Source organism: Rhamphochromis longiceps, linkage group LG22 (genome assembly GCF_057381845.1).
Source record: "Rhamphochromis longiceps isolate RC_006_pf linkage group LG22, R_longiceps_female_GT1.1, whole genome shotgun sequence".
Classification (NCBI taxonomy): Eukaryota; Metazoa; Chordata; class Actinopteri; order Cichliformes; family Cichlidae; genus Rhamphochromis; species Rhamphochromis longiceps.
In genome coordinates this window covers 12213231-12239016 of record NC_140577.1, presented here as the reverse complement: position 1 = coordinate 12239016, position 25786 = coordinate 12213231, and the positions used below count along the sequence as shown (strand labels likewise).

General features: G+C 41.7%; 1 protein-coding gene across 3 annotated transcripts in view; it reads left to right on the top strand.

The window, feature by feature from the left end:
* Positions 1-25786, top strand: part of LOC146643618 (RNA-binding motif, single-stranded-interacting protein 3) — a 313547-nt gene that overhangs the window by 278015 nt on the left and 9746 nt on the right. For all 3 annotated transcript variants that reach the window (XM_085395367.1, XM_085395368.1, XM_085395370.1), the window contains 4 exons: positions 1163-1206; positions 3609-3705; positions 7564-7611; positions 23316-23426. In XM_085395367.1, coding sequence (XP_085251493.1) covers positions 1163-1206; positions 3609-3705; positions 7564-7611; positions 23316-23426 — 300 coding nt within the window. The remainder of the gene's footprint in view (positions 1-1162; positions 1207-3608; positions 3706-7563; positions 7612-23315; positions 23427-25786) is intronic.

The following is a 25786-nucleotide window of genomic DNA, read 5'->3' as shown; positions in this document are numbered from 1 at the left end:
TCTGTATTTTTCCATATTGGTTTCATCTGTCCAAAGAATTTTTCCACAACTGTGCAGCCTCTTTTAGATGTTTTTTTGGCAAATCCTAATCTGGCCTTCCTGTTCTTGAGCGTAATCAGTGGCTTGTTGTAAACTCTCTGCATTTACATTTGTGTTGATTGTAGACCTTGACAAAAAATACACCTATTACCTTGAGTGTTCTTGGCTTGGTTAGATGTTTGATGTTGTTTTTCAGCAGCTGTGGAAGTGCCTCTGTCATCATACACTTTGTTGTGTGGTCTTTCAGACCTTTTGCTCTGGCCAAGTGCGTTCCTTCTTTTTAAGAATGTACCACTCCTAATGTTTCTGCTGTCTGTCTGATAGATTTATTGTAGTTTTTGATTATGAGGATGGCCTCGCTCAACTTCAGATATTATGTCTGTTTCATTTGTTATTGAATAATAACAGAGTAAGCCTCATGTGGCCTTGAAAACTGCGTTTATGCAACAACTTTGTAAAACCCCTTGAATTAGAGTTCAAAGTCTGCACTTAAGTCCTATACAATTAAATAATTGTGGTGGTCTATAAAGTTAAAACTACAAAAATTATATTTTTGTCCAACAAATTATGGCTCTAACTGTATTTCACAGAAGTACGTTCGATCAGCAAAGCCATCAGTGTCCGACTTACGACAACATATAAACATATAAATAAGAGACACTTTAAAAGGGTTAAATGCAGCTTGAAATCATGTCACCAAATTTATGGAAGAACATCTTTTGTAAAAAAGAAGGACAAGACATTGATCAAACTGTGTTCCAGCCACAGTCTTCTCTTTGGCTTTGTTTAGGTCATTATTGAAAAGTAGGCTTAAAACAAAAGTGTTGACCACTTCTTTCTGTGTGTTTTGCTGCTTCGCTGCAAATCGCCATTCCTAATTATTGTCTGTCAGTAAATATCAGAAACTGGCTTCTCACTTAGAGTGAGATTGATTGCTTTTGTTGCCTTCTCCTTTTTACTACAGCAGATGACACTACATTGTCACACTGAAAAAACTGATATAAAAGGTGGTAATGTAGGACAAGTTGTCACATTTTCTTTTGCTTCAGCATTTTAATATTACTTCCCATACTGTATGAATCTTGATAGGCCGTATAATTTGTTGTTGTTTTTTCTCTTTCAGACTGGCATGGCGTTAACATATGATCCTGCTGCAATGCAGAATGGGTAAGACTTGATCTATCCTTGGCACCAGCTAATACACTCGCCTCCTGGCTCATAGAACCCCAGTCGATACTACTGTCATACACAAAGATTAATGTAGTGTCTGCACTTTGTTACTGTTTGATTAAGGAAATCTATATGGAGTTCAGATATCGGTTTTCACTGGTGAGGTCAGGTGAGAAATGGCGAGTGTGTGTGTGTGTGTGTGTGTGTGTGTGTGTGTGTGTGTGTGTGTGTGTGTGTGTGTGTGTGTGTGTGTGTGTGTGTGTGTGTGTATGTGTGTGTGTGTGTGTGTGTGTGTGTCTTTGGATACTCAGATATGTGTGTCTTCATGTCATGGTGCTGTGGAAATAAATGACCCGGCATCATGTTTCATTTTTCCCCACGGTGCTGAGACAGGAAGGAGAATGCTGAGGCTCCCCTTTATCTCCCTCTGTCCTCAGTCATTCACAGGAAGCACCTCACTCCCACTTCCTAAACCACTTATCCTCCAGTGAGTCAGTCTCAACCAAAACACAACACTGGATGAATAGCATCACTCATTACATACGCCCTGCAATGTAAAAGCCTACTTCAGTATAAATCCCTCAACTTATGATCCCAAAGATACAAAACTGCGAGAGAAAGAGAAAAATGTGTCGCTCTCAGCACCTTGAACCAGATTTTTTAGAGGGCAATAAAAACAATATACATAAATAATCATTCTCTAGAAAAGAAGAAAAATAACGTAAAACAAAAAACGTAATGCATAGTTTAAAAAAATGCTACTTTACATTTCTTACAGGTACATAAATAGTTCAAATTCAAATTGGTGAATTTAGTGCTGTATATAATTATAATGCAAATTACCCATAATTAATGCATATATATATTATTGAGGGACTTAATTTACATGTCCTCCTCAGTGTTAATATTTGCATAAAATGTAACTGTATACTTTCAGAAACCAAAAGCAAAAAGACGTTTAGAAAAACTGAAACACTGCACACGATCCCAGCGTTGGGTGAAAACTAATGTAGCTCCTTCCTTTGTCATAAACTGACCTTTTATATTTAATCAAGCTGCCAAAGTTTCCAAACTACTAAGCAAACTACACAACATCACTTTTATGTGTCATTCACATTCATTGAAATCATTTTACATTTTGCACAATCTGACATGGATAATAAAACAATGAAAACTCTGTTTTTGAGCTGCTGGTGTTTGACTCACATTTTCACAACACCGGACCGTTAAAGTCAAACTATAATGTGGTCGCCGTTGATGCTGTATGTAGTGATTTCAAGGCTCGTTACAGAATTAGTGTTGGCCTGTCCTTGGCCAGTATTATGATTTTCATCAATTGTTGCTGAGACTGTTGGACATCCCGCTTAACCTCCCAGGGGATCTCGGGGAGATTCAGCACCTTTAGATGTTCAGCATTAAAATAAAGTCTTTCAATTACACAAAGAAGGTCTCCAAGTACACAGAAAAAGATTTCCTTGACTATATCCCAGTGTTGAGTGCATCGGTAATCCGTTGCAGATATGGCCGTCCATCAGCTGTCCAGCGTATTATTATTGCTCTATTAAGTAAATTCCAGTATGAGAACTAAGCCAAATATTCAGAAGTTGAAACTAAAGTTTAAGCAAGCAGACCAAAAGAAACCACACCATGAGAAGAGTGACACATCAAGCTTGCCTCACTGAGAAATAGAAAAGCAACACAGACGGCTGTTTAATAGCAGTTTGAAGAGGATGAAGAGGGAAACAAGGCCAAGTTGTGAATGAGCATATACCATATATCTTACCATGGAGAATGGACAAGTTCATTTTACTGATGGATTCATTTTTATGTAAGGCAGTAGGAGAATATTCCTTGCATCAGACATACAGTCAACAATGCAGTGGACGTAATCGAGTCAGAGGATGTTTGTCTGCTCCAGAGTTGGACGCCTATACTAAACGAACCACACCCCGTCCACTTAGAAGCTGCAGTCCTTTCTGTAGACATATGCACACCCTCTGGTTTCCAGCTGTGTGGAGAAGGGTAATGACTCCCAGCACACCTCGAAGCTTTGAAGAAATTACCTTTCAGGCCAATCAAGCAGTACTGACTGTCATGGACTTCCCTCTACAGTCACCTGACCTCAGCCCTCCTGAGCATTAAGCGCAACTGAATTTACGTTCCTGTTTGCGCAGCCTTGAGGAGTCCCTGCTGCTCACTTACAAGTGTCATTAATGCAAGATTTGAGGCATACCAAATATTCTGTATTACTCAATAGTCTTGTACATTTTTCAGATGTTTCTATTAAAGTCGTTTAATAGCCTCGTAACATGGAACCACCCAATGCAAATAAACTAGGTATTCTCTCTACTGTTAGTTACTCAAATCTATTCCTCTGTTCCTTTTTCCTTTCGGCTCAGGTTCTACTCCTCGCCTTACAGCATCGCCACCAACCGCATGATCGCACAGACCTCCATCACGCCCTTCATCGCTGCTTCCCCCGTTTCCACATATCAGGTGGGCCATAATGCACTGGAATATGGGTAGATTCTGTGTGTATGTATATGAGAGTATACTTTGTGTATTTTGTGCACTTTGGGTTGGAAAAGAGGGGATGGGCTTCAAAACAGCATGAGGCTCTCGCTTCTTCCCTCATTGTTTCTTCGATGCTCCAGCTGTGCTTGATGACATCTGTTTCGTAGGCAGCAAACACGGCAGGGATCAGAACAGAAGCGGCAAAGAAAAAGGGGATTTTAAAAAGGCTGACAAGGTAGAAAAAAAGAAACACACCCATCAAGAATGAAAGTATCTAGGAAAAAGAAACAGTTTCCTCTCTCCTGTAGTCCAAACCTCTTTTGTTCCCTCTCTTGATCTCTTTTTATTTTATTTTCCTAGCTTCAGCACCAGTCCTTCCACTTCCAGAGCGAACGTTTGCATTCCTCACTGCTGCGATCAGTGGAGTAATGCAACAGAACAGAGCGGGATCGTAAAAATTGGCCCTGTGATATGTCAGGAGCGCTAACTATTTTCCGTCACTGCGCATTTCATGCAACACCCTTTGCCGAATCTAAACATCAAGAGACGCTGCCACTGTGCCCTCTCGATCAGACACTATCGTTTAACATCGCCTCTGTTTGGTATGCAGAGACAGAAAGACGAGGATAGAGAGCAGGAGAAAGGAGATGAAGGATAGATAAGAAAATAGAAGAGACAGATGGAGAGAGAGAGAGAGAGAAAGAGTAGGTTTAGGTGATGGCGATGGCACGGCTGGGTGGGCAGAGGAGGGGTGTTGCTGAAGGTTGCGGCGCCCGTCTTTGAGGCACGCTTGATTAAAACTCTGGTCCAGTACCTGTGGTGGAGGGGCAGAGGAGAGAGAAGGAGGGAGAAAAGTGGGCCAGGGCGCGCCTCTAATCCGCTCTCGGAAGGCTTCCCAAATTGATTTATCAAAAACAATGGCCAGGCTTTTGAGGAATATTAATCCTCACAGTTTCAATATCGGGCAGCTCTGCCGCCGCTTCCTGTAATATTGCCCTTCAGCCAGTCACGGCAGGAAGGTGAGTCCTTCATCTTCTGCTCAAGTACAAAGAGGCACGGGGAAGAAAGAAGGAGAAGACAAGCCAGGCAGATATATATGCAAGACAAAAGGAAATCACTTCCTTTTATGATGAAAAGTATTGCCTTTGTAATGAAAATCTCAAGGTGCGCAGAAATGACTGTATGTGTCATTCCTCCTTTTATGTTTGTGTCGCGTTGATATTTTGGAGCTTTTGATAGAATTGATTTATCAGATCTGCAAATGACCCATACCAACAGCGGTACTCTGGCGTTCTTTATGCTTGGCTCCTCAATAACGATTGGATTCATTTCCTGGAAAAAACGACTTTGATGATCCGCATGACAGGAGACAGTCCAGGCCAGATCGCTACCAAGATTTCAACGAGTACCGCCAGCCAGCCGTGAGCCTGGTTTACATCACTGCTTATACAGACTGGCTCACTGGCTGACTAAATATGTGGCTGGCTGATAGGACGCGGGGCTGGCAGGCTTACTAACTAGCTAACTGGCTGGCTGTTTGGGTTTACGTGTGACTGGTTGGAACGAGGGCCAGCTGGCTGACCATGCAGCTCGACAACTGACTTACCGGCTTTTTGGCCTGTTGGCTGACAGGCTCTTTTAAATTATAATATAAGCTGTGAAGTTCAGCCAGAGGTAGGGAGCTTCTTAGGTTGTGCACATTTTACCCTTCACTCACAGTTAAACTAATGTTCATGTAGAATTACTCTACCTGCTGTAATTCTGAGCAACTCTGTAAAAGCTGTAATTTGGTGCTTTGGGGAAAAGCCAGCTCAGGTCGAGTCAGTTAACTCTAATCTTCAAAAGCAGTCATTTGGATCTCTTTATATTTTGTGTTACACTTAGCAACTTAGCACGTTTTCCCTCATGTTCTTTCCTGCCTGATAACAGATCAGTCTCTGGCTTTCTGGTTTATTTTTATCTGGGAGATGTCTGGGAGTGAAGTCCTGCTGAAGTGGTTAATGCTGTAACTCATCAGCCCTTTTGCTGTTTTTAACATCCCACAGATAAACACATTTGTCATATATCTGCTGTTAACTTGGACTAAACTACAGTCTTTTCACGAACCTAAGATGGTAGTGTTTGGTTCCAAAAGTAAAAAAATGAGTGAACACAACTGTCTCACAGCTGGCAAACTGGGACTTATCTCTCAGCATCCAAACAAACCCAGAGGACACATTATCAGTGCATTACAACATTTTCAGCTATCAGGAAACACATTACAACATTGCTGTACATTGCACTGTTTGAGAGGTGCTTTTATCCCGTCTTCCTTCTCTCACCCCGACCGGTCGCAGCAGATGGCCCCGCCCCTCCCCGCGCCTGGTTCTGCCGGAGGTTTCTTCCTGTGAAAAGGGAGTTTTTCCTTCCCACTGTCGCCAAAGTGCTTGCTCATAGGGGGTCATATGATATGTATTAATGTAGGGTCTACCTACAATATAAAGTGCCTTGAGGCAACTGTTATTGTGATTTGGCACTGTATAAATAAAACTGAATTGAATTGAGATTAATCTAATAATATAAGAATCTGTACAACACCTGAGGAGGCTGTAAAGATCTGACGTAAGGGCTTTGAACAAAATTGAAAAGGAAGCTGAGATTATGAAGTAAATATGTTGGAGGTCTCTTTGTCTGTTTCTTTTCAGTGGATTGGACTAGCCTCCCATTGTGTTCACTGTGTTCTTATCGGTTCAGGTTTGGACTTTTTCATCTTTGGTTGCTTCAGATAAATTGTGAGTGAGCCTCCCTCACGTTAGTATATGTAAGACTGGCTTTTTTTATTTACCCAGCAAAGATTTCACCATGATTCTCTCACGATTTTTTCCTTAAGCCCAGTGTAAAGCCATCCTTTCTTGTTGCAATAATCACATGACGGTCATGCAATATCTTAGTTAGAAAATGCAGAAGACAAGTGATTAAATATAAGCTTTCTCTGTGTCTATCTGCTGTCCCATTCAGCTGGGGAGAACAAATATTGCCGTGTATAAACAAGCAGACTTGGCACCGCGTTATAGAATATCAGGCTTGTTTAGGTATGGATCCAAATCACGCATTTGGGTTGGCTCAGAGGATTGATTGCTCTTACAGCAGATTATTCCATGTTTGTCTTTGTTTAATCTAATCATTTTACCAGGATCAGTGGCCAGTCTGTGTGTTTGTCTGCTACAAGCTGTCTAATTCCTCTCTCCAGCATAAAAGCTCTGTTTGTTCATCGTCCATTCCTCCGGTTTCTTTATAGTTTCCACTGTCACTGTTTCTCCATCTCTTTAACTTTTGAATCTACATTTGTAAATATGCATATCTGTCACTGGTTTTTTTTTCCCCTCTGGTTGTAGCGTTGAAGTTCTTTGTTCTGTTTTATGCTGAGATTAAAACAAAAATGCTTTTTGTATTTTGTGAGTCTTCTCTAGAGGTCTGTCCCTGACCTTTCACCCCTGCTCCAACAGCACTGGGCAGAGCTTTAATATTCTTATAATACAGAAAAAGACTCATTTTACGGGCTCAACGCACAACGTACTGCCGGCAATAATGGGAAGGCAGGAGGGAGATGGGCTGCCTCCAGACTTTCAGATTCTTCTAGTAATTCTTTGGCACAAATTAATCTGTGTAAAGTTCAGCCATTTTGGTGCATTAAAACCAGCACAATCATTTTAAGACTTACAGACTGAAGAGTATTTGAACATATTGGGACTATTTGAATTGCATTTATTGTATTATGTGGGATACGTTTCAGCTCTTACTAAGACAAAGGAAAATTTTATATTGCCACCATCATTTTACATTTTCTATATTTCTCCTCAGGTCCAGAGTACGTGGATGCCTCATCAACAATATGTTATGCAACCTACAGTAAGTACTCCACCATGTACCTGAAGTACTGCAGCTGCCCTTGAGTCCCCGCTGGGGATCCACCCTTTGGATGCGCATCACAGATTTTCAACTAGTCTGATCTGCTGTTAATCGAAACTTTTTATTTTTAAATTTATCCTGAAAATAGTTTACGACATGGAGACATTTTTATATTTAGCACAATGTGACTGACCAGAAAAAGATTCTGTTTGGAAAAACGTTTAAGCCACATTATTCTTCCGTTGCAGACTAAATGTTAAAGCAACTCAATTTCTAACATGCACTTGCCCACTATTACTTCTGGCCAAATGATTACACCATTTCGGTCCTGGAGTTACTATACGAAGCACTTTACCCAATTCTGATAACCACATTTTTCCATCTCTCCTAAGTATACAAACACATTTTGTTTTATTTTTGGGAGGCTTTGTGGAGTTTATATGTTTTTGGTAGTGCCAGGAAGCAATTCAGAGTCATTTACCAGACCACAGCACAAGACAGACTGCTGCTTGAGGTTACCATCCCAGACAGCAGACAAGGGGGAAAAAAGCTAATATTAATTAGACTTAGCTCACGAGCAACACGGTCTTTAACGGTGAGGTAATCACATTGCCTTCAGTCACATTCAGTTCTGTTTTGAAGAGAGACAACAGAGAAGCTTCAGAAGGTTTGTACTGGTCACTAAATTTCACATTTTAACATTTCAATAACTGGCAAAGTCCTACTTCCTAAATATTAGTAAAAACGAAACCTTCTTGGATGTTATTCTTTAAATCAAGGTCAATTACATTTTCACAGAGAAGTACAGTGCAAACGTTCCCTCTCATTTCTTTGTACAGAATTTCTTCTCCTTTTTAAAGTGGCATTTAACAATAGTTCTTCGAGCTTCATGAGGGTCTTCCAAAGTTTTTCTTTGGACATTGGCTGCTTTTTCACTCATTTTCAATCCAGTCCTTGTACCTGACCATTTTCAGATAAATGTTTTCTTTGTTAAGTTACTTGGCATTGACCTGGGAATCATTCAATCTTAAAAAGGAACCTAACTCAAGAAATGAACTGGTGGCGTGTCTACACATAACAAAAAACTTAGCAGAGAACCACTTTTTAAACAGTACCTTCAGGGACTTTGTTACTAGCAGCCATAATTTGTTCCCATTTCTTCAAATTCATGAAAAACGGCAACAATAAAAGTTTGACAGGCATAGAACGAGCGATTAGCCAAAAACCTGGTATAACTGAAAGCCATGCTCTTAACAAACAGGAAAGAATTGTGAGGTGCATCTGGCCCTTCAGTTGATCCAGTTGATCTACTGTTTACTAAAGCCTTATCAAGTAGACGCATGGCTGTCAACAAGCCATTCTTAAGGAAGACAAACAGAGAGGAAAGCCTGAGGTATGCTAAATTACACAAGAATTAGACTAAAAAAACAATGGCACCAAGTCTTGTGGAGTAATGAATCCAAATTTCAAATATATATATATATATAGTCTCTTACAGCCATCATGGTTCGGGGTTGTATTTCAGCCAGTGGTGTTAACGATCTTATCAAAATTGATGGAATTATAAACAGAGAAGAGCACCATCAGATTTTGATCTACCATGCAATACCATCTGGAAAGTGTCAGATTGGCAAGAGCTTCATTTTCATGACAATGATCCCAAACACAGTGACAATGCAGCAAAAGCATACCTGAAGAGAAAAACACACAATGGATTGCCATCAGTCATGGATTGGCCTCGCCTGAGCCCAGAGCTCAACATTTTTGAAGCAGTGTAGGATCGTCTGTACAGTGAACAGAACAAAAGGCAGCCAACATCCAAAGAAGAGTTTTGAATGCCCTTCAAAAAGCCTGGAGAACTATTCCTGAAGAAACGACAAGAAAACTTGAGCAAGAGAGTTCAGGCTGTCATGAAGAATAAAGGTGGTCATACCAAATATTGATTTTCAAGCTCGTTAGAGTTTTACGATCTGTATTTGCAGAGTTATATACTGTATTTTCTTGTATTTTTACATGTTTCAATAAATCGCTGCACATATTTTCAAGCAGGAGAGGTGGCTCAAGGCTTTTTCACATTTCCTGAAATACCCCCGCTTGCACATCCAGTTTTATTTTCCTATCGCTGAAGCCTCACCCGCACTCTTGCTTGAAAATACTTTTCCTTCTCTGTTGTTATAACAACAAAGCACATTAGTGGTTTACCAAATTGTTTTAAGGTTGAGTTTTTAATTGATCCAAGCTCTATAAGTGTTCTCATTTTGTTTCATTTAGTGATTTTAAATCATTCTGCCAGAGATTTTTAGTGTTTGCTTGAGGCTTGTTGTGGCCCCTGAAGCGTATTCAATCTACTTCATTGCTCTCAGTTTGTTCACAGAAAAAGACTGGTTACCAGTCAAGGGCAAATATATCTGATTCTTTACCACTATTTTAAAAAAAAGCTTCACTTTTTGAAAATCTCAATACTTCTTTAATAAGGTGGGTACTTAGTTCTATTAGCCTGGAAAAGGGAGTGCAGTGAAGTTTTTTTTTCTACATAAAGCACATTTTTAGGACTCTGCGTCACAGTATGGTTCATAATATGCATGTAAATTCTGCACTGTGGTTCTAATTTTATTGATACAATAAGTTATTTTGTCTTTGGAAAAGAAATGACCAGCCTCAGGGTAACTTGTGTTAGTTTTTGCTGAAGTTACCTCTAATGAATCTCACAGCCGCATAATTTAAGTCATGCTTTGATATTGAGGTTCACTATTCTGTACTAATGAGCAAATGAATATGCATATGGGTGAATAGGTAGCACCTTACAGTTTGGATCTATAACCCGGGGTTATAGAGTTCTATACTGCAACAAATATTTTACACACTGGGTAGATACCAGCCCAAAAGTGTTATAATAATAGGGAGAAAACTAGTAAGAACACACAGTTCCAGCGTAATTAGTCATTATTTTTTTTGTGTAGACTGTTAGATTAATTAAATTTGTTTTCCCCAGATACCGGGGTCGTATGCCTCCACCAGTTTAAATCCTTCTCTCTTCCCCTTACTTCCTAAATTAGAGTTTTGGGAGAACCTTATGATATCCCAATGAAGGTGACCTTGCAATGACCTTTCAGTGTTAGATAAAATTGCATTAGTTTATGTTATCCTCTTATATGATTAGAATTCTAGAGTTACAACTGAATACTGTAGCTGTTTTGTGAGTTCCTAATGACCTTAGCTTTGAACTTTGACGGCCAAAATATTATCGGTTCATTGTTACCGGCACAGAGGCACAAATCAGTACACACTACCTGATATTTTCACATCATGATATTTTTAGCTTTTGCTGTTGATGGTTCAGAATGAAAAACCAAGTTTGGCTAATGAAGTCCGTACGAATGTGGATAACATTGTAAGCGTCAGTCAAGAAGACAACTGCTTTAGAGTCCCTGCCACTGAGCAAACTGGGAAACATTGGCACTCACTCACTAGAGGAGTGCTCAACCAGCCGCGTGGCTCCCCGCTGTGGCCATTTACCACTCAGTCCTACCCATCTCACTTCCACTCCCGCTGTGGGACAGTGAACATGTAATCTGGTCGCAGCAGGCCACCAGCCCAGCAGACACACACACACCCACACCCAGCTGCAGCTGCCCTGTGAGGTGCCCAGTTTGCCTTTCAGCCACACAACTTCCTGCCTTTTTTTTTTTTTTTTTTGCACATATCTTCACTCAACCAGCCACCTCCTTCCCTCCCATACTTTGCAGTTCTCTCAGGCAGGTATGCTCCTTCCTTATGGCACTCGTTTCAGGCTGGATTAAAGCTAGCTCGCTAACAAGCTGCTGTTTTTGCTGCTGCTGCTGAGTCTCCCTGTTGTGAAAATGAAGCTGTCTTAGGTGGTAGACAGTATTACAAGGTGAATGACAAACGTGACAGAGTCCTCTAATAGTATAACTGCTCAGCATGTGCAGTGCAGCCCGTTTGTGTTTTAGTGTGTACATGCATTCTTTCTACACAAATACATTTGCATGTCTGCTTGTGCGTGTGCATCCACAGTACAAGAATACACGTTTGCTTGAATGTGCATACTGTTTTCTTCATTTTCTGGCGTCTTCTCAGGCTCTCGGCCATGTGGTGTTGTGGTTTGTCTGTCATCACATGGAGAGAGTATATACTGCCTCATCATCTATGCTTGGGTAACTGTGCGTGTTTGCCGATACATGTTTGTATGTACTGTATGTGTTATGAATTGCCATACGTGTGGCCCATACGGGTTATTCTTTACCAGCCCATGCGATGCCTGATGGTCATCCATCTTTCAGCCTTATGTCATGGGGCCTCTTGAAGCCTTTGGCACTAGCCACTAACCAGCAGCCACATTGTACTGTCTACATCTCATCATGCCTCCATGCCAGCAGTAGCCATGTGGCGATATAAGTCCCCATGGTCCCGTCCCCTTTGTGTTCCATTGGCTCTTTCTGTCACCAAATGGCTGGTAGGTGCTAACCCCAGCTGTCACTGCTGACAGTGAATCATAGATACCAGTCTGTCTCCCTTTATGACCCGTGCTCGTATCAACTACCAGCTACAAACACAGCAGACTGCCCTTTATACACACATGCATACACACACATTCTGCCATCAGTTCAGTGAATCACATCAAATTAGCTAAGCATCCTAGTTCAAATGCTTGGGGGGCTTCTCGGGGCATTAAAAACCAATTGATTGTGCTGCAGTTTGGCGACTCCTTCCTCATGTTGTGTGTTAAACCAATGGAGCGTTGTGCAATGGCGCTCCTGATATCTGGGCAATATGGAGGCAGCAGAGCGTGGAAGGGGAAGAGCTGGACAGTCATACAGAATAGAATAGAATAGTCTATATGCATGTTAAATAAACTTGTTAATTAATCAGACTTGTTAAGTTTGATTTAACAAAATAAGTATTTAAGAATAGATCTAGAGATTATTATTTAGATAATTACATTACAGATACAGGTTAGGGTAAAATGTGTTTTTGAGTCTACTATTAAACGGAGTACAACAAATGGCACCTAAAATCTAAATAATGTTGAAGAAGAGCATTAAGGAAAGGTTACAAAGGAACTTTGGATAAATTGTGGTATTAGTTATGCCACAACGGGACTGTTGGTTCCTGCAAATGAGTATTGTAATTCATTATTAATTTTAGTTTTAAATAATATTGGTTTTTTTAGCTGTTATAAATTGTGCAAAAAGAGTGAAGAAGTCTTTTTGAAGTCTTAGTTAAAAAGCATAATTTTCTTTTTGTACATTGTAATCTGCATCATAATAAGCTTGGCTGAAGGACTACTACACTATGATCTTGCATCGTCCCTCAGTTTCTTTGTCAGATCTCACCAAGTCTCACCCAGTACCTGGTGGTCAGTGAAAATCTTTATGTCAGAGTTTTACGGTGGGTGATGAAATGGGCTGCATCCATCTTTAATTTACAGTCTGTGACCTGAACTATTCTGCAAATGCCAGATCTCTCTGTGTTTTACATTGTTCCTACAAAATATAACGACGTTTTCTTCTGGAGTGCCTGACAGGCTGTTGTTGTTTTTTGATTTTTAAAGTGCTCATATGAATTTTTTATGCTTATATGAAGTTGTCTGTACTTTCTACTTGAGCCTTTAAAAAACAGCATGCCTGCTATGGTAAACTTACTCTGAAATGATATGCTGACTTTGGTGTTGCTGAGTTGAGTATCTCTCAGCAGGACAAATTTCTCTTCTTCGCAAAATTGTGCAAAGTGCTGGTGGAGCCGTATATTGTTAAAACCCCTTGTTAGTTAGCTACTGCCGATACTAATGATACCGCATTGATTTGTTAACCTAATTTGATGTTTTTCTTCATTTCAGCCCTCCGCTGCCTTTGTAAACCTGAAGTCCATTAACTGCGTTAAGCAGCAATTTGTTGGAAATAATAGATGTTGTGTTGAATGGAAGTAAATCAAACTGCTGACACTGAAAGCAACTTGACCGCTACTTGCCTTATTGCACAGTAAACAGAGAGCACTGCAGCATGTACTTCTAAGGCAAAAGGTGTTTGTTTGTATCTGAGTAGATTAAGTTTGACAAGTCTATCCATACGAAACTGGACTTCATCCCACAGAGGAGCCGGCGCTTTGTTAGCAGTTAGAAAGGGTGACTAACAGTTTTCAAAATTTGCTTATCTTCAATTAATGCGCAAGATGTTCTCTGCGGGAAACCTGATAGAAAGTGACAGCGTTTCTTTTTTTTTTTTTTTTTTTCTTAAGTGGACGTCTAAACGAGTCTGCAGTCTGTTCTTACATGGGTTGTTCTTCTTTCCTTTTCCTTTAGTTTATCATTTGTCTTCCTTCTTTCCTTTCTCATCGTCTGTGAGATGTTCTCACAGGTCATGTCAAAACACGACCACTTGCCTGGTCAATGCTACAGAAATCAGCAGACCTTGAAAAAGTACGAACAATTAAAGAACTAGAGGCCCCAAAAAGACAAATGCATACGTGCAGCTAACACGTGCGAATGCCTACACGCACACAACACATTCCTTCCAGTGGTAAATCTTACTTACATACAGATCATCAATCACATGTACGTGCTCTTAAATTCAGTTCGCACTGCCAACGAGTGCCGGACTAAGTGCTGTGCCAGCCATGCGCAGCATTGCTGTCTTTCCCCATGAGTTACCCCCCCCCCCCCCCCCTTTTTCTCATTCTGAACTGTATGTGCTTCAAGTGTGCATTTGCCTGAGTGCACCAGCCCTTACATACTGGAGGTGAATTATTGAATTCCTCTGCCGTTGCACTCCGGCCAGTTCTCCCTGCTTTGAATAGACGTTCACTGGGTCTGTGAGAACGTGAACCGTAACTATCAGCCCTCATCGAATAGGGTTGAATCAGTGCGCTGTGTGATACCCATCTCCCCGCTTGACATTAAAAATGCTCCTTGGATTCAGAGAGGGAACATTATGTTGGTCTCATGGATTTGACTGGCGAGGCAGAATTTGAGACGGGGCTACACTCGTCCTTGAGTTTCTCTTTTATTTTTTTCCATCCCCGCTCCCTCTGCACTCCTTCCTGTACACCTAGCTCTCATTTCTCCCTCATTTTTGTCTCACTCTGTCCTGTTTCTCTTCTCTTCTGCCCTTTCAGACTACAACTGCACCTACTGTGTCCGTGCCAGGAAATAAAAAATTGTCTTGTCAGGGTTAAGGTTTCATATATATGTAAGAACAATACTGTTGCAGAGACACCGGGTGACTGACAAGGAGATTGAGTGGCTGCATTTTCACTGTAAGCTTTTTGGATATTACTTCAACAAATTTTGCGATAGTAGCAAAAAAATATGTTTGGAGACAAAGCTGATATGCTTTGGTGGGCAGGCTTTATTAGCTGGCTGTGTTTTTAATTGGATTTCTAATCTTTTTTCCCCCCTTTTTTGGTTTTTATAAATAGAGTAAACATTCTAGAGAGATCCTTGTGTGTGAAATGATCTATTTGTCTACAAAAGGCAGTCAGAGAACGGCTGATAAACGAGCACAGTCCGACCGTGGAGAGGAATGGACCTCCCATGAAGACATGACAAATACTGTTACATGCTTCATCTAGCACCCTTATCGCCTCATACACACATTAAGAAACACAACACACAAACGCACGCTACAAATCCATCCAAATAGCATGTCCTATTCGATATGCAGAAGTTGGTGCTTTATTTTTCATAATAACTTTATTACTAGAATCATTTTATAGTCACAAGCCATCATATTACTGGGGGAAATTATTAGTTTTGCTTTCCTTCACTGACACGCACACATATATATAAGATTACAAAGCAGCAGCATTACCATAATCCATCTCAGCCACGGCAATTTGGTTATACATGCTCCCAGATTTTGACCTGCAAGTTTAACCTGTGCACCTCATCTGCCACCTATTGTAAATTGAATATGTAGTATTCTAGATGATAGACAAGCTGATGCGTAAATAGGCGGGGAAAAGCAGATTCATCATCGCTCTTATTGCCTTTTCATTGCATAGGACAAATTTATACAATGTAGATAATCCTCATTGCCACATAACCAGAGGTGAGGAATCTTTCATCTGTATCATGCTCCACATGTTAATCTGTTAACATACATTTTTTGCAACCCCTCGGCTGCTTCAGTTTCTTAGTACCAGTTCTCTGTCTTCCCTGCAGGGCTTTCCTGTGTTTGCAATTAAGATTTCCAAAAACCATTACAAAATCAGATTCCAAGTATCCCTGTGATCACAAAGACCGAGTTAAGCCGCTACACACATCACTGTCAGCTTGGGAGGCTCCTTCATTGCTATCTTTTGGTCTGCGCTACTATTTGCTGCCCCACTTGGGTAAAGTAAGCTGTTCACTGTCCTGGATCAGTCTATAGCACATTTGGTCCTGTAGACAGACTCTGTTGTTAATAGTTGAGAAACCCTGGTAGTCTGTTAGCCCTAAGGAGAGATTCCCACTGAAGATTAGTTTGAAGCACCCGAAATGCTGGCTCCCTTTTCTGTGCTTACCCGAATACAAAGGTGCCCGAGGACATCTGGAAAACATGGTCACAGTTGAAGTAGGTGACATACAGCACAACCACAGAACAGGGTAAATACGGACACCTTTAGAAGACACATTCATATTACTTCACAAGTTTTTGTTTTGTGTTGTTTTTTCTGTAGTTTTTATAGAGAGACAGTCATTACCAATAGTTTAGCCTTCAAGTGGGTGAGCCTGGTGCAGTTGGGTGCCGTTACCACTCAGCCATCTGCAGATGTGCTGCGTGTGTGAGCATGATTGCATTAGGGAGGGTATTTGTCATGTTGCTGGTTTGTCATGCTGCTTGTTTACACTTTGACATTATGGGGACTTGTCTTCCTCATGGGGACAAAAAGCTCATCCCCATATAGCCTTGTTAGGGGACCAAGATGAAGCTCTTTGGAGTCATGAAGCTGGATAGTCACAGTACGTACTTTGCAGAATTAAGACCCTGAAGCATGGAGTGTGCATGTCTCATTTCCACTGACACAAAACACGCTAACTAGTACAAACGAGCATCAGTGTCCAAACCACAGTGCCTCACATGGAGAAAGCAACTGTCAAATACAGCGAGGAATGCACTGAGTCAAATGCAGGTCATCTTTCATGGGCCCGAGACAAATGAAGCTTTGTTTTAGCCAAAGACTCAGAAATACAGCCTCGGCCCATTGGCGTTCTTGAGGCTTTTAATGTGCCAGTCTTCTGTCTTCTCATTCCCCGAGTTTAATCAACATCTTCCCCCAACACAAAGCATATAAATAAGCATGGTCTCTTCTTACCAGGCTGGCAGTAAAACACTACACAGTGATCTTCTTGCAAATAGTGAAACATAGGGACCTGCAAGGTGAGGAAAAGAATGTGAACCTCTCTTTGTAGCCTCAAGCTGTTTTCCGAGTGAAGGTATTGCCCCAAGGTAGTTACATGTATCAACACCGGCTTGAAGCAGCAGGGTAGATATGCAATAATGTGGGAAATTATAACCTGCAGCAGTGAGAGATTAGCAAAAATAGCTAGCTGTGGGGGTGCTGTGATCAGGTTTTTTCGGCTGATACTGATCAGTTTTCATGTCAGCAGAATCAGACACTGTAATGCTTATCTTTACAGGAAGTCCATAACAGTTTTCTCATTTTATTTTCTTTTTTCGCTCTAAAATATTACACTATGTTCATTTTGAAGGCAGTTGTCCTTCTGTGCCTGCCTAAGACAGAAATCCCAGTCCCAGAAAGCACACTTTTAGTGTTTACAGAACTGGATGAAATCCTGGGCGTCCCCCAGAAGGACATGTTTAGTAAAAAGGAGATACTGCTTTCAGTCTGATACCAGCAGCCTGAGCATACTGCTTAGCTGACTGCATCTTGAGTATATGGAGGTCTGGACCTGAATGTAAATTATCTTAATAGCCTGCTGCATGTGGTGGAGATCCTTCAGCTGTAATGGACCAGGCAGTAAAAACAGTCACTATTTGTGTGACATTTATGTAGTTGCCTCACCTTTTTTACAATTGGTGTTGCTGATCAGCAGATGTAAAGTCAAGGTAATGAATATCAGCTGATACCAACCAGTGTTTCATAAGCAAGTGCTTGTAATGCGATAGTCATTAAAAGAAAACACTGCTGGTTGTAAGAATTTTTATAAGATTTCTTATTTACTGTACATTGTGTCAAGCCGTTGAGCGTATATCAATGTATTTTACAGGCAATGAGTGGATATCCTCTCATCTCCGGTCTAAAGCAGAATCAATACCACCTTAAGCAGGACTGGCTTTTCCACACGCATGCACACAGACGCATGCACAAACAGGAATACATGTGCATACATTGCGGAGCTCTGTAAACATCGTCTCGTACATTTGTAACAGATACGTCTGCAGCAGGCATTATCTTATTCTCTCTTACACACAGAGGACAAATCAAAAACATATATTGTCTCTTTGTGTCAATCTCTTTCTCATTTTCTTTCCTCTCTAGCCCATCAATGGACAGACGCACAACCAGACAGACGCTTTTGCACACAGACACACACGCACACACTTTAAACCCTCTCTCTCACAGACACTCAGTCTCACAAACACAGAAAATCGAAATCACAAATCGGCTTAACTCTCCCTGACACATCTGTGAATTAAGCCTTTCCGTTGCTCTCCCTTTCCCATTATAAAGGCATTGTCAGAGGCTGAATCGGTAACAGGTAGCCCACAGCCCCTGCTGCTTCCTTCTCGCTTCTCCTCTCTCTTTTTTTTTTCTTCCGCCTTACTCATCTGTCTTCTTTTTCATTCTCGGTCTTTGACTTCTCTCTCTCTCTTTCCAAAATTCCACTTTTTCTCTCCAAGTCTCTGGCTTCACTTCCCTCATCTATCTTTCTTCACTCCCGTCTTCCCCGTGACCTCCATCTTTGCTTAATCATCTCTCTCCTGTCCTCACAGTGTCTTTCTGTCTCTCTTTCCTCATTTCCCCTTTCCCTTTATTTATTCATCTGTCACAGCCAGTGGCAGAATAGTACTGGGTATTTTCATTTGGTGCTACTTTATAAGTCTGTGTGCTTTTGACTGCATTAATATTGCTGCTATAATTTGTCAGTTCAGCTTATATACAAAATATAGGGTCAATTTTTAGGACACTAAGTATGATTATACAGTAAAGTACTCAGCAGCATGTAAAGTGGTTACATTTGTCAGAAAATACTGCCTGCATACATGTTGATACATCAGTAAGAATCTGATAATATATAAGTGTTACACTACGAGATACTTGTACTTTTGTAAATATCGTTTGTTGATTAGCAGTTTTAAGTGTGGTCAAAAATATATAGAGCTTATATTCTCGTCTTTTTTATTTAAACATACCTTCATCAACAAACTTCACAATCAAGTTCACAATAAAAAACAAAATCTATCAGAAACCATTTTTTCCACTGAGATTAGTATTAAGTTTGAGCTTTAAGGTGTATTCTTTTTCTTCTTCTAATGGCAGTGCTATGTTTCCACAAGCTTCCAAAGTGTCTGTTGGGTCTGACTGATGTTTCGTCAACAGAGCGAGTATGCCAAGCTCAGTGTAGATATCTACATGTCCTCAAATTTGGTGTCAACACATTACTTGTCCAAAAAGAAATACTTTATTACTAGGGCACCAACTACACTCAACAAAAATATAAACGCAACACCTTTGTTACTGCTCCCATTCCCCATGGGATGGACGTAGAGACCTAAAATTCATTCCAGATACACAATATAACCATCCCTCCCAAACAGTGGTCACAAATCAGTCCAAATGTGTGGTAGTGGGCACATCTGCCATATTGAGATAATCCATCCCACCTCACAGGTGTGCCACATCAGGATGCTGATCTGACATCATGAGTAGTGCACAGGTGTACCTCAGACTGCCCACAGCAAAAGGCCACCCTGGAATGTGCAGTTTTTTGCGCTATTGGGGGTCTGGGGACCCAGAACCGGTCAGTATCTGGTGTGACCACCATTTGCCTCATGCAGTGCAACACATCGTCGCATGGAGTCTATCAGATTGTCAATTGTGGCCTGTGGAATGTTGGTCCACTCCACTTCAATGGCTGTGCGAGGTTGTTGGATATTCGTGGGAACTGGTACACGCTGTCGTATACGCCGGTCAAGCACATCCCGAACATGCTCAATGGGTGACATGTCCGGTGAGTATGCTGGCCATGCAAGAACTGGGACATTCTCAGCTGCCATCTGCCCTGAACAATGTGAACCATGATTCATCCGTGAAGCGCACACCTCTCCAACGTGCCAGACGCCATCGAATGTGAGCATTTGCCCACACAAGTCTGTTACGGCGACGAGCTGGAGTCAGGTCAAGACCCCGATGAGGACGACGGGCATGCAGTTGAGCGTCCCTGAGACGGTTTCTGACAGTTTGTGCAGAAATTGTTTGGTTGTGCAAACCAATTGTTCCAGCAGCTGTCTGGGTGGCTGGTCTCAGACGATCTTGGAGGTGAACCTGCTGGATGTGGAGGTCCTGGGCTGGTGTGGTTACACGAGGTCTGCGGTTGTGAGGCCGGTTGGATGTGCTGCCATATTCTCTGAAACGCCTGTGGAGACGGCTTATGGTTGAGAAATGAACATTCAATGCACGGGCGACAGATCTGGTTGACATTCCTGCTGTCAGCATGCCAATTGCACGCTCCCTCATTGCTTGTGGCATCTGTGGCATTTTGCTGTGAGACAAAACTGCACATTCCAGGGTGGCCTTTTGTTGTGGGCAGTCTGAGGTACACCTGTGCACTACTCATGATGTCAGATCAGCATCCTGATGTGGCACACCTGTGAGGTGGGATGGATTATCTCAATATAGCAGATGTGCCCACTACCACACATTTGGACTGATTTGTGACCACTGTTTGGGAGGGATGGTTATATTGTGTATCTGGAATGAATTTTAGGTCTCTACGTCCATCCCATGGGGAATGGGAGCAGTAACAAAGGTGTTGCGTTTATATTTTTGTTGAGTGTATGTATGTGTCCTTGAAGTGCACTCCCAGCAGCTTAGAATGTGGGTGTAATAGGTACAACTACTTGCCCGTGGTGTGCAAAGACTCCCGTCTGCATATCCACGAGGGAATTTAATCTTAGTTTAAGTTCGGGCGGGATATATCAACCTTACTGTCATGTGAAAAGAAAATCACATCCTTACTGCTTCCAGTAAGTGGGAAAGTAGCAGCCGGAGGTTGGTGATCGAATGCACTTGATTAATTGATCATCAGCGAGTCTAAACACCTCTATAAAAGCAGTTTGTTGTTTGCTGATTGGGAACATTTAAGCGTGTGTTAACATAATGTTGCAATATCCCCAGAAGTGGACATCTCAGCGAATTCGACGCGCAATGCTCAGAGAAACTGCAGAATGCCAAGAGCTACTTCTCAGAGCTACAAGCCTCCATTAGCATGTTAAATCTTAAAGTTTATGAGAGTACAATTAGGAAAAACACTAAACAAGTTTGGCCTATTTGGAAGGGTTTCCAGGAGAAAGCCTTTTCTCTCTAAAACAAACATGGCAGCACAGCTTAGGTTTGCAAAGTTGCATTTGAAAAAAAACCCCACAACTTCTGGATCAGTGTTCTTTGGACAGATTACACCAATGTGGAGACATTTGGGCCTTAATCTGCAGCATCATGTTGAGCAAAAACCAAACAGCCTGCCAGCACAAACACCTCATTCCAAAAGACAAGCACAGTGGTAGAGGGTTGATGATTCGGGCTTGTTTATCAGCCAGAGGACCTGCGCCACCTTATTGTCACTGAGTCGACCACGTGACTCTAGAATACTGTGGACAAATGTGAGGCCACCTGTTGGACAGCTTTGCTCTAACTGGGTCATGAAATAGGACAATGACCCCAAACAAAGCAGAAAAACTGCAACAGAATGTCTGAAAAATAAAAAAAATCAAGGTGTCACAATGGCCCAGACCTCTACTTGATCAAAATGCTGCGGCGAGCCCTTAAGTGAACTGTGTATAAACAAAAGCCTGAAAACCTCAATGAACTGAAGCAATGATGCAAAGAAGAGCGGCTAAAATTCCTCCCCAACAATGTGAGTGACTGATAAAGTCAGACAGAAAACAATTACTTCGACTTATTGCTCCTAAAGGCGGTTAAACAAGCTATTGAATCCTGGGGTGTACATAGTTGAAAGCAACTAAGTACACCCCAGGACTCACCATGCAGTGAGTCCTGTGAAAACCTTCTTTTTCACAAGATTGTATTTGATTACCTTCTTCACTCCTCCTCGCCTTTATTTGTTATCAAACATTACATTTATTTAGTGACTGGTAATTACTGTCATTGTTGAGTCACCTGCCTTAATATTTGTATCCAAAAAAAATATTTTCAAGGTTTCAGAACTTGATACATTCATGTGTTTCGTGGTTCTTTCCTATAAGGCGTTCTCCTTTATGTCTCTAATTGACCTCACGGCTATTCATTTAGCCTTACAGTTTTCAACAACACTAGTCCAGGACATGAAGAGGTGACAACTAATCCTACTTTTTGTGTCCACTCGTTATCCAGTTTCTTTCTTGTTTGTGTACCTCCACAAAGTTTCATGTGAAGCTTCTATATTGAGCTAGAGGTAGCAGAGATGGAAGAGGAGAGGGAGGAAGGAAGAGCGGTTTAGCTGCCTGTGTTGGGAATGCAGGGAGTAGACAAGCAGAGCAATTCTGACAGGCTGTGTCTGCACAGTTTGTTCTCCAAAAGGCCCACACAGAGTCGCCAGTGGGGTACACACATGCACACACACTCCCAAGCATACACTACTTAAATTGCACCCTCACACACACACTTTGAAGTTAGACAGTACTGTCCTCCTTCACACTCGTTACACACAGTGTGTTGCAGGCTTACCCACAAACACACATAGGCATCATTACAGTGTTACGAGCACACAACAAGAGAAGAGAGCCGAGCAGAAGAAAAAGGGCTGGTTTTGAATGCATTCCTTCGAAGGCTTCAGTGCTGAGGAAATGGAGCTATCATGACAAGGGATGAAAGAGCAACAATGGTTTCATCGCTTTCCCTCATGTTTCACTGCACCGTGAAAAAGAAGCTTCTAGTGTTCTCATCCGCCCGTTAGGGAAAAACATGCTGTGCATTATACTGGGAGGACAGGCTCAAGAGCGAGCAAGTGAGAGCGAGGGACGGAGAGAAAGCATTTTCACTCGGCAACCCAAAAAAAAAATCATACTGCTGATACATCGGCAGCAGATAGTGATGGCTTTGATAGACTAAAGACAGTGGTGTGTATTGGTCCCTGTGTTCTGTTGCTGATTATTGACACCGTCCGTCTTTTTGTGCCCAAAAACCCTCCTGTCGTCCTCTGTTTCTATTCATTTCATGCTTTTGATGATTCAATCACTAACCCAAGTTTTCTTCTTTCTGTCCTCATGCTGACATTCTCTTATGTTGTACTTCATCTCACTTTGTTTCGCCTAGTCTAAAGGACTATATAATTTATATTTAGACAGTATGAGGACTAGCAACTACTTGTGGAAGTTCGCTTAAGGCTTATGTAAGCCCGCATAGTTAATCAGAGAGAGAAATTCACTAAATCAAAATGCTCCATCATTTCTTCTGTTCCTTAATTCTTCTCACCTTGTCCTTTTTTTGTTTTTATTTGTTTGTTTGTTTTTACCTGCTTCCCTCAGGGTGCAGTGATCACGCCAGCCATGGACCACACTATGTCCATGCAGCCTGCCAATATGATGGGCCCTCTCACTCAGCAGATGAACCATCTGTCCCTGGGCACTACAGGAAGTGTGAGTAGGATTCGCTGTGTCACAGCGAACCACACACAGATAACCCCACACAAGCACACATAGTTGCCGTGATCATCGTGACAGAATCTGGCTACAAGGACATTTTGAAGTGCTCCAACATGTTAGCTGTACTAGCAACAACCTGTTGCTTTGAGTGTTTCAGTTAGTTTTGCATTAAATTTTTGAAAAAGTTCCTGGATGATGAAGTTCAGTTGAATTTAGTTTAGCTTTGCACTAGGTACAGCTATACAGCAGCTATTCTTCAATAACAAAACCCTTGTGACTACACTATGGCGACTTACACAGAGATGTATGTAAAACATAAAAAACAGTGCATACAAGTCCTTAAAGTACAACCAGCAACCATCTAAATTCTAATGGCCTGATTTACAATTTGTACTCTGTATTACATAAGCTGTGCTACCAGGCACCATAGCAACAATACATAATAACATTTCAACATTCATTTTAATAATTTCGAGCTGTGATCTGTAGCTCTGGCAAAAGGATTTCCAAGTCTCTGAGTCTGGTTTGATTTTCAGGTCTTTTCAGACAGAATAAACAAGAGATCATGGTTTGGGTTAAAACTTGTTTTCATCTTTTTACAGTGTTAGAAAGCTCCATTCATAGCTTGCCAGAGTGTCGTCCTCAGTGCATATTTTACATGTTTACTGGAAGTCACTTAACTCTAAGAAATACCTACACTCGACAGTAACAGCAAGCACAAGCAAATTTTCCTCTGCTTATCCGATGTCCGGTCACGGTGGGTAAGCAGTGTAATCCAGGTGTCTTTCTTTCCCCAGCAATACATTCCGGTTTCTAGTGGAGTATCCCGGGGTGTCTGCAGGGTAGATGACATGTAGTCTGCTCCAAAATGAAATCAAATCGATTCATAGAAGGGTGCACTTTAAATATACGTGGTCGGTTGTTTTTTGTTATTTGTTTCCTCTATTCCAGTATACAGTTGGAAAATATCTAAAAAAATCTGCGTCTAGTCTTGAGAGATGAAAAAGAAATGTTCAAGTTGTTGTGAGGGGTGCTATAGGTCGGTATGACCGAGTTGGAGGCTTTTCATCTCAGAGAACATTGTTCGTTTAGTTTAGAAACACTGAGTAAGAGATGGGTTTTACATTTCCTTTCAAAGAAGCCAAACCTTCTTAGGCTGTCGCCACATGTGCTCAGCCACGGAGCTGCCATATCATTTGTTTTACACAGCATGCGTTCACAGCCACATATTGAGAGAGCGTATTTCCTTCCTGATCTTCCACATTAAACAGACTTCCTGTGAAGCTCAACAGTGTGACAGGCCTCTCGCTTCTCCACCTTTTTCACTTTCACCCCCTAATTTCTGTTTCTTTCTCACACTTTTCTGTCTCTCCTCGCTCTCTAAATCGCACAGAAAATCTATCGCTCCATCAGTTTTCCACACACTCACTTACAGTTGCTGGCCCCTAAACCGTGAACTCCCCACCTGTTTCAGGATCAAGTCGACTTAGAGGTGTCACACGGTTCTGAAGCCTGACTTCCTGCCCTAACCCTGCTGCCCGCAGGCAGGCGGGCAGGCAGACAGCTTTGCTCCAGAACTACGTTTGATCTCTGTGTGTGTGTTTGGGTGTGTATGATTGAAACAGTGCTGCATTGTACAGTTATCCATGTGTTTCCAGGTGAGCTGTCAGCGACTGTGACGCCATGTTGGCTCTGTCAGGAATGCCCCCTCCCTAATCTGCCCCAGCTGTGCTAACAGCCAGGATTAGAGACAGGCTAATCTATGATGATGGCTTCTGATGTTTGATGGGTTGTATTATAGGAGAAAGTGGGTTAAAGCTCTCTGTCTGCTTTTTTCATTTCGGGTTTACCCTTTCTACCTCTCCCCTTTATGCGTACTTAGCTTTCCTGAGGCAATGTGCTGTGTAGCCTAACCTCTCTACGGCTGAACTAACATGCACGCCATGCCACACTTGATCATCTTGGGGAACTGAGACGCGTTTCCTACACCAGATGCAAAATCCCTTTCATGATTGGGAAAGCCTGTTAAAAAGAAGGGGTTAGGAACAAGGATCTGTAACTATTCATGTATTTAACTGGACTTGACACCACATACTCTTTGAGCACATTCCTCAAGTGTACACACAGAAGCGGTGAGGTTATTTTGAATGCCCCTACTGGTCACGTGACTTAGCCTTCACCGCAGAAGAGCACCTGCAGTAAGCACCGTCTCCAGAGTCAACAACTTATCATGCTTCTGGCTGCTGAAGTAGAGCCACACCTCAGAATACTCTTGGCTGTTCCAGGCCTCGCTGCGGCTGTTTGTGTATGGCTGTGGCTTCCTTTTTCCTCTCCAAGAAAAGAACCAAATGTTC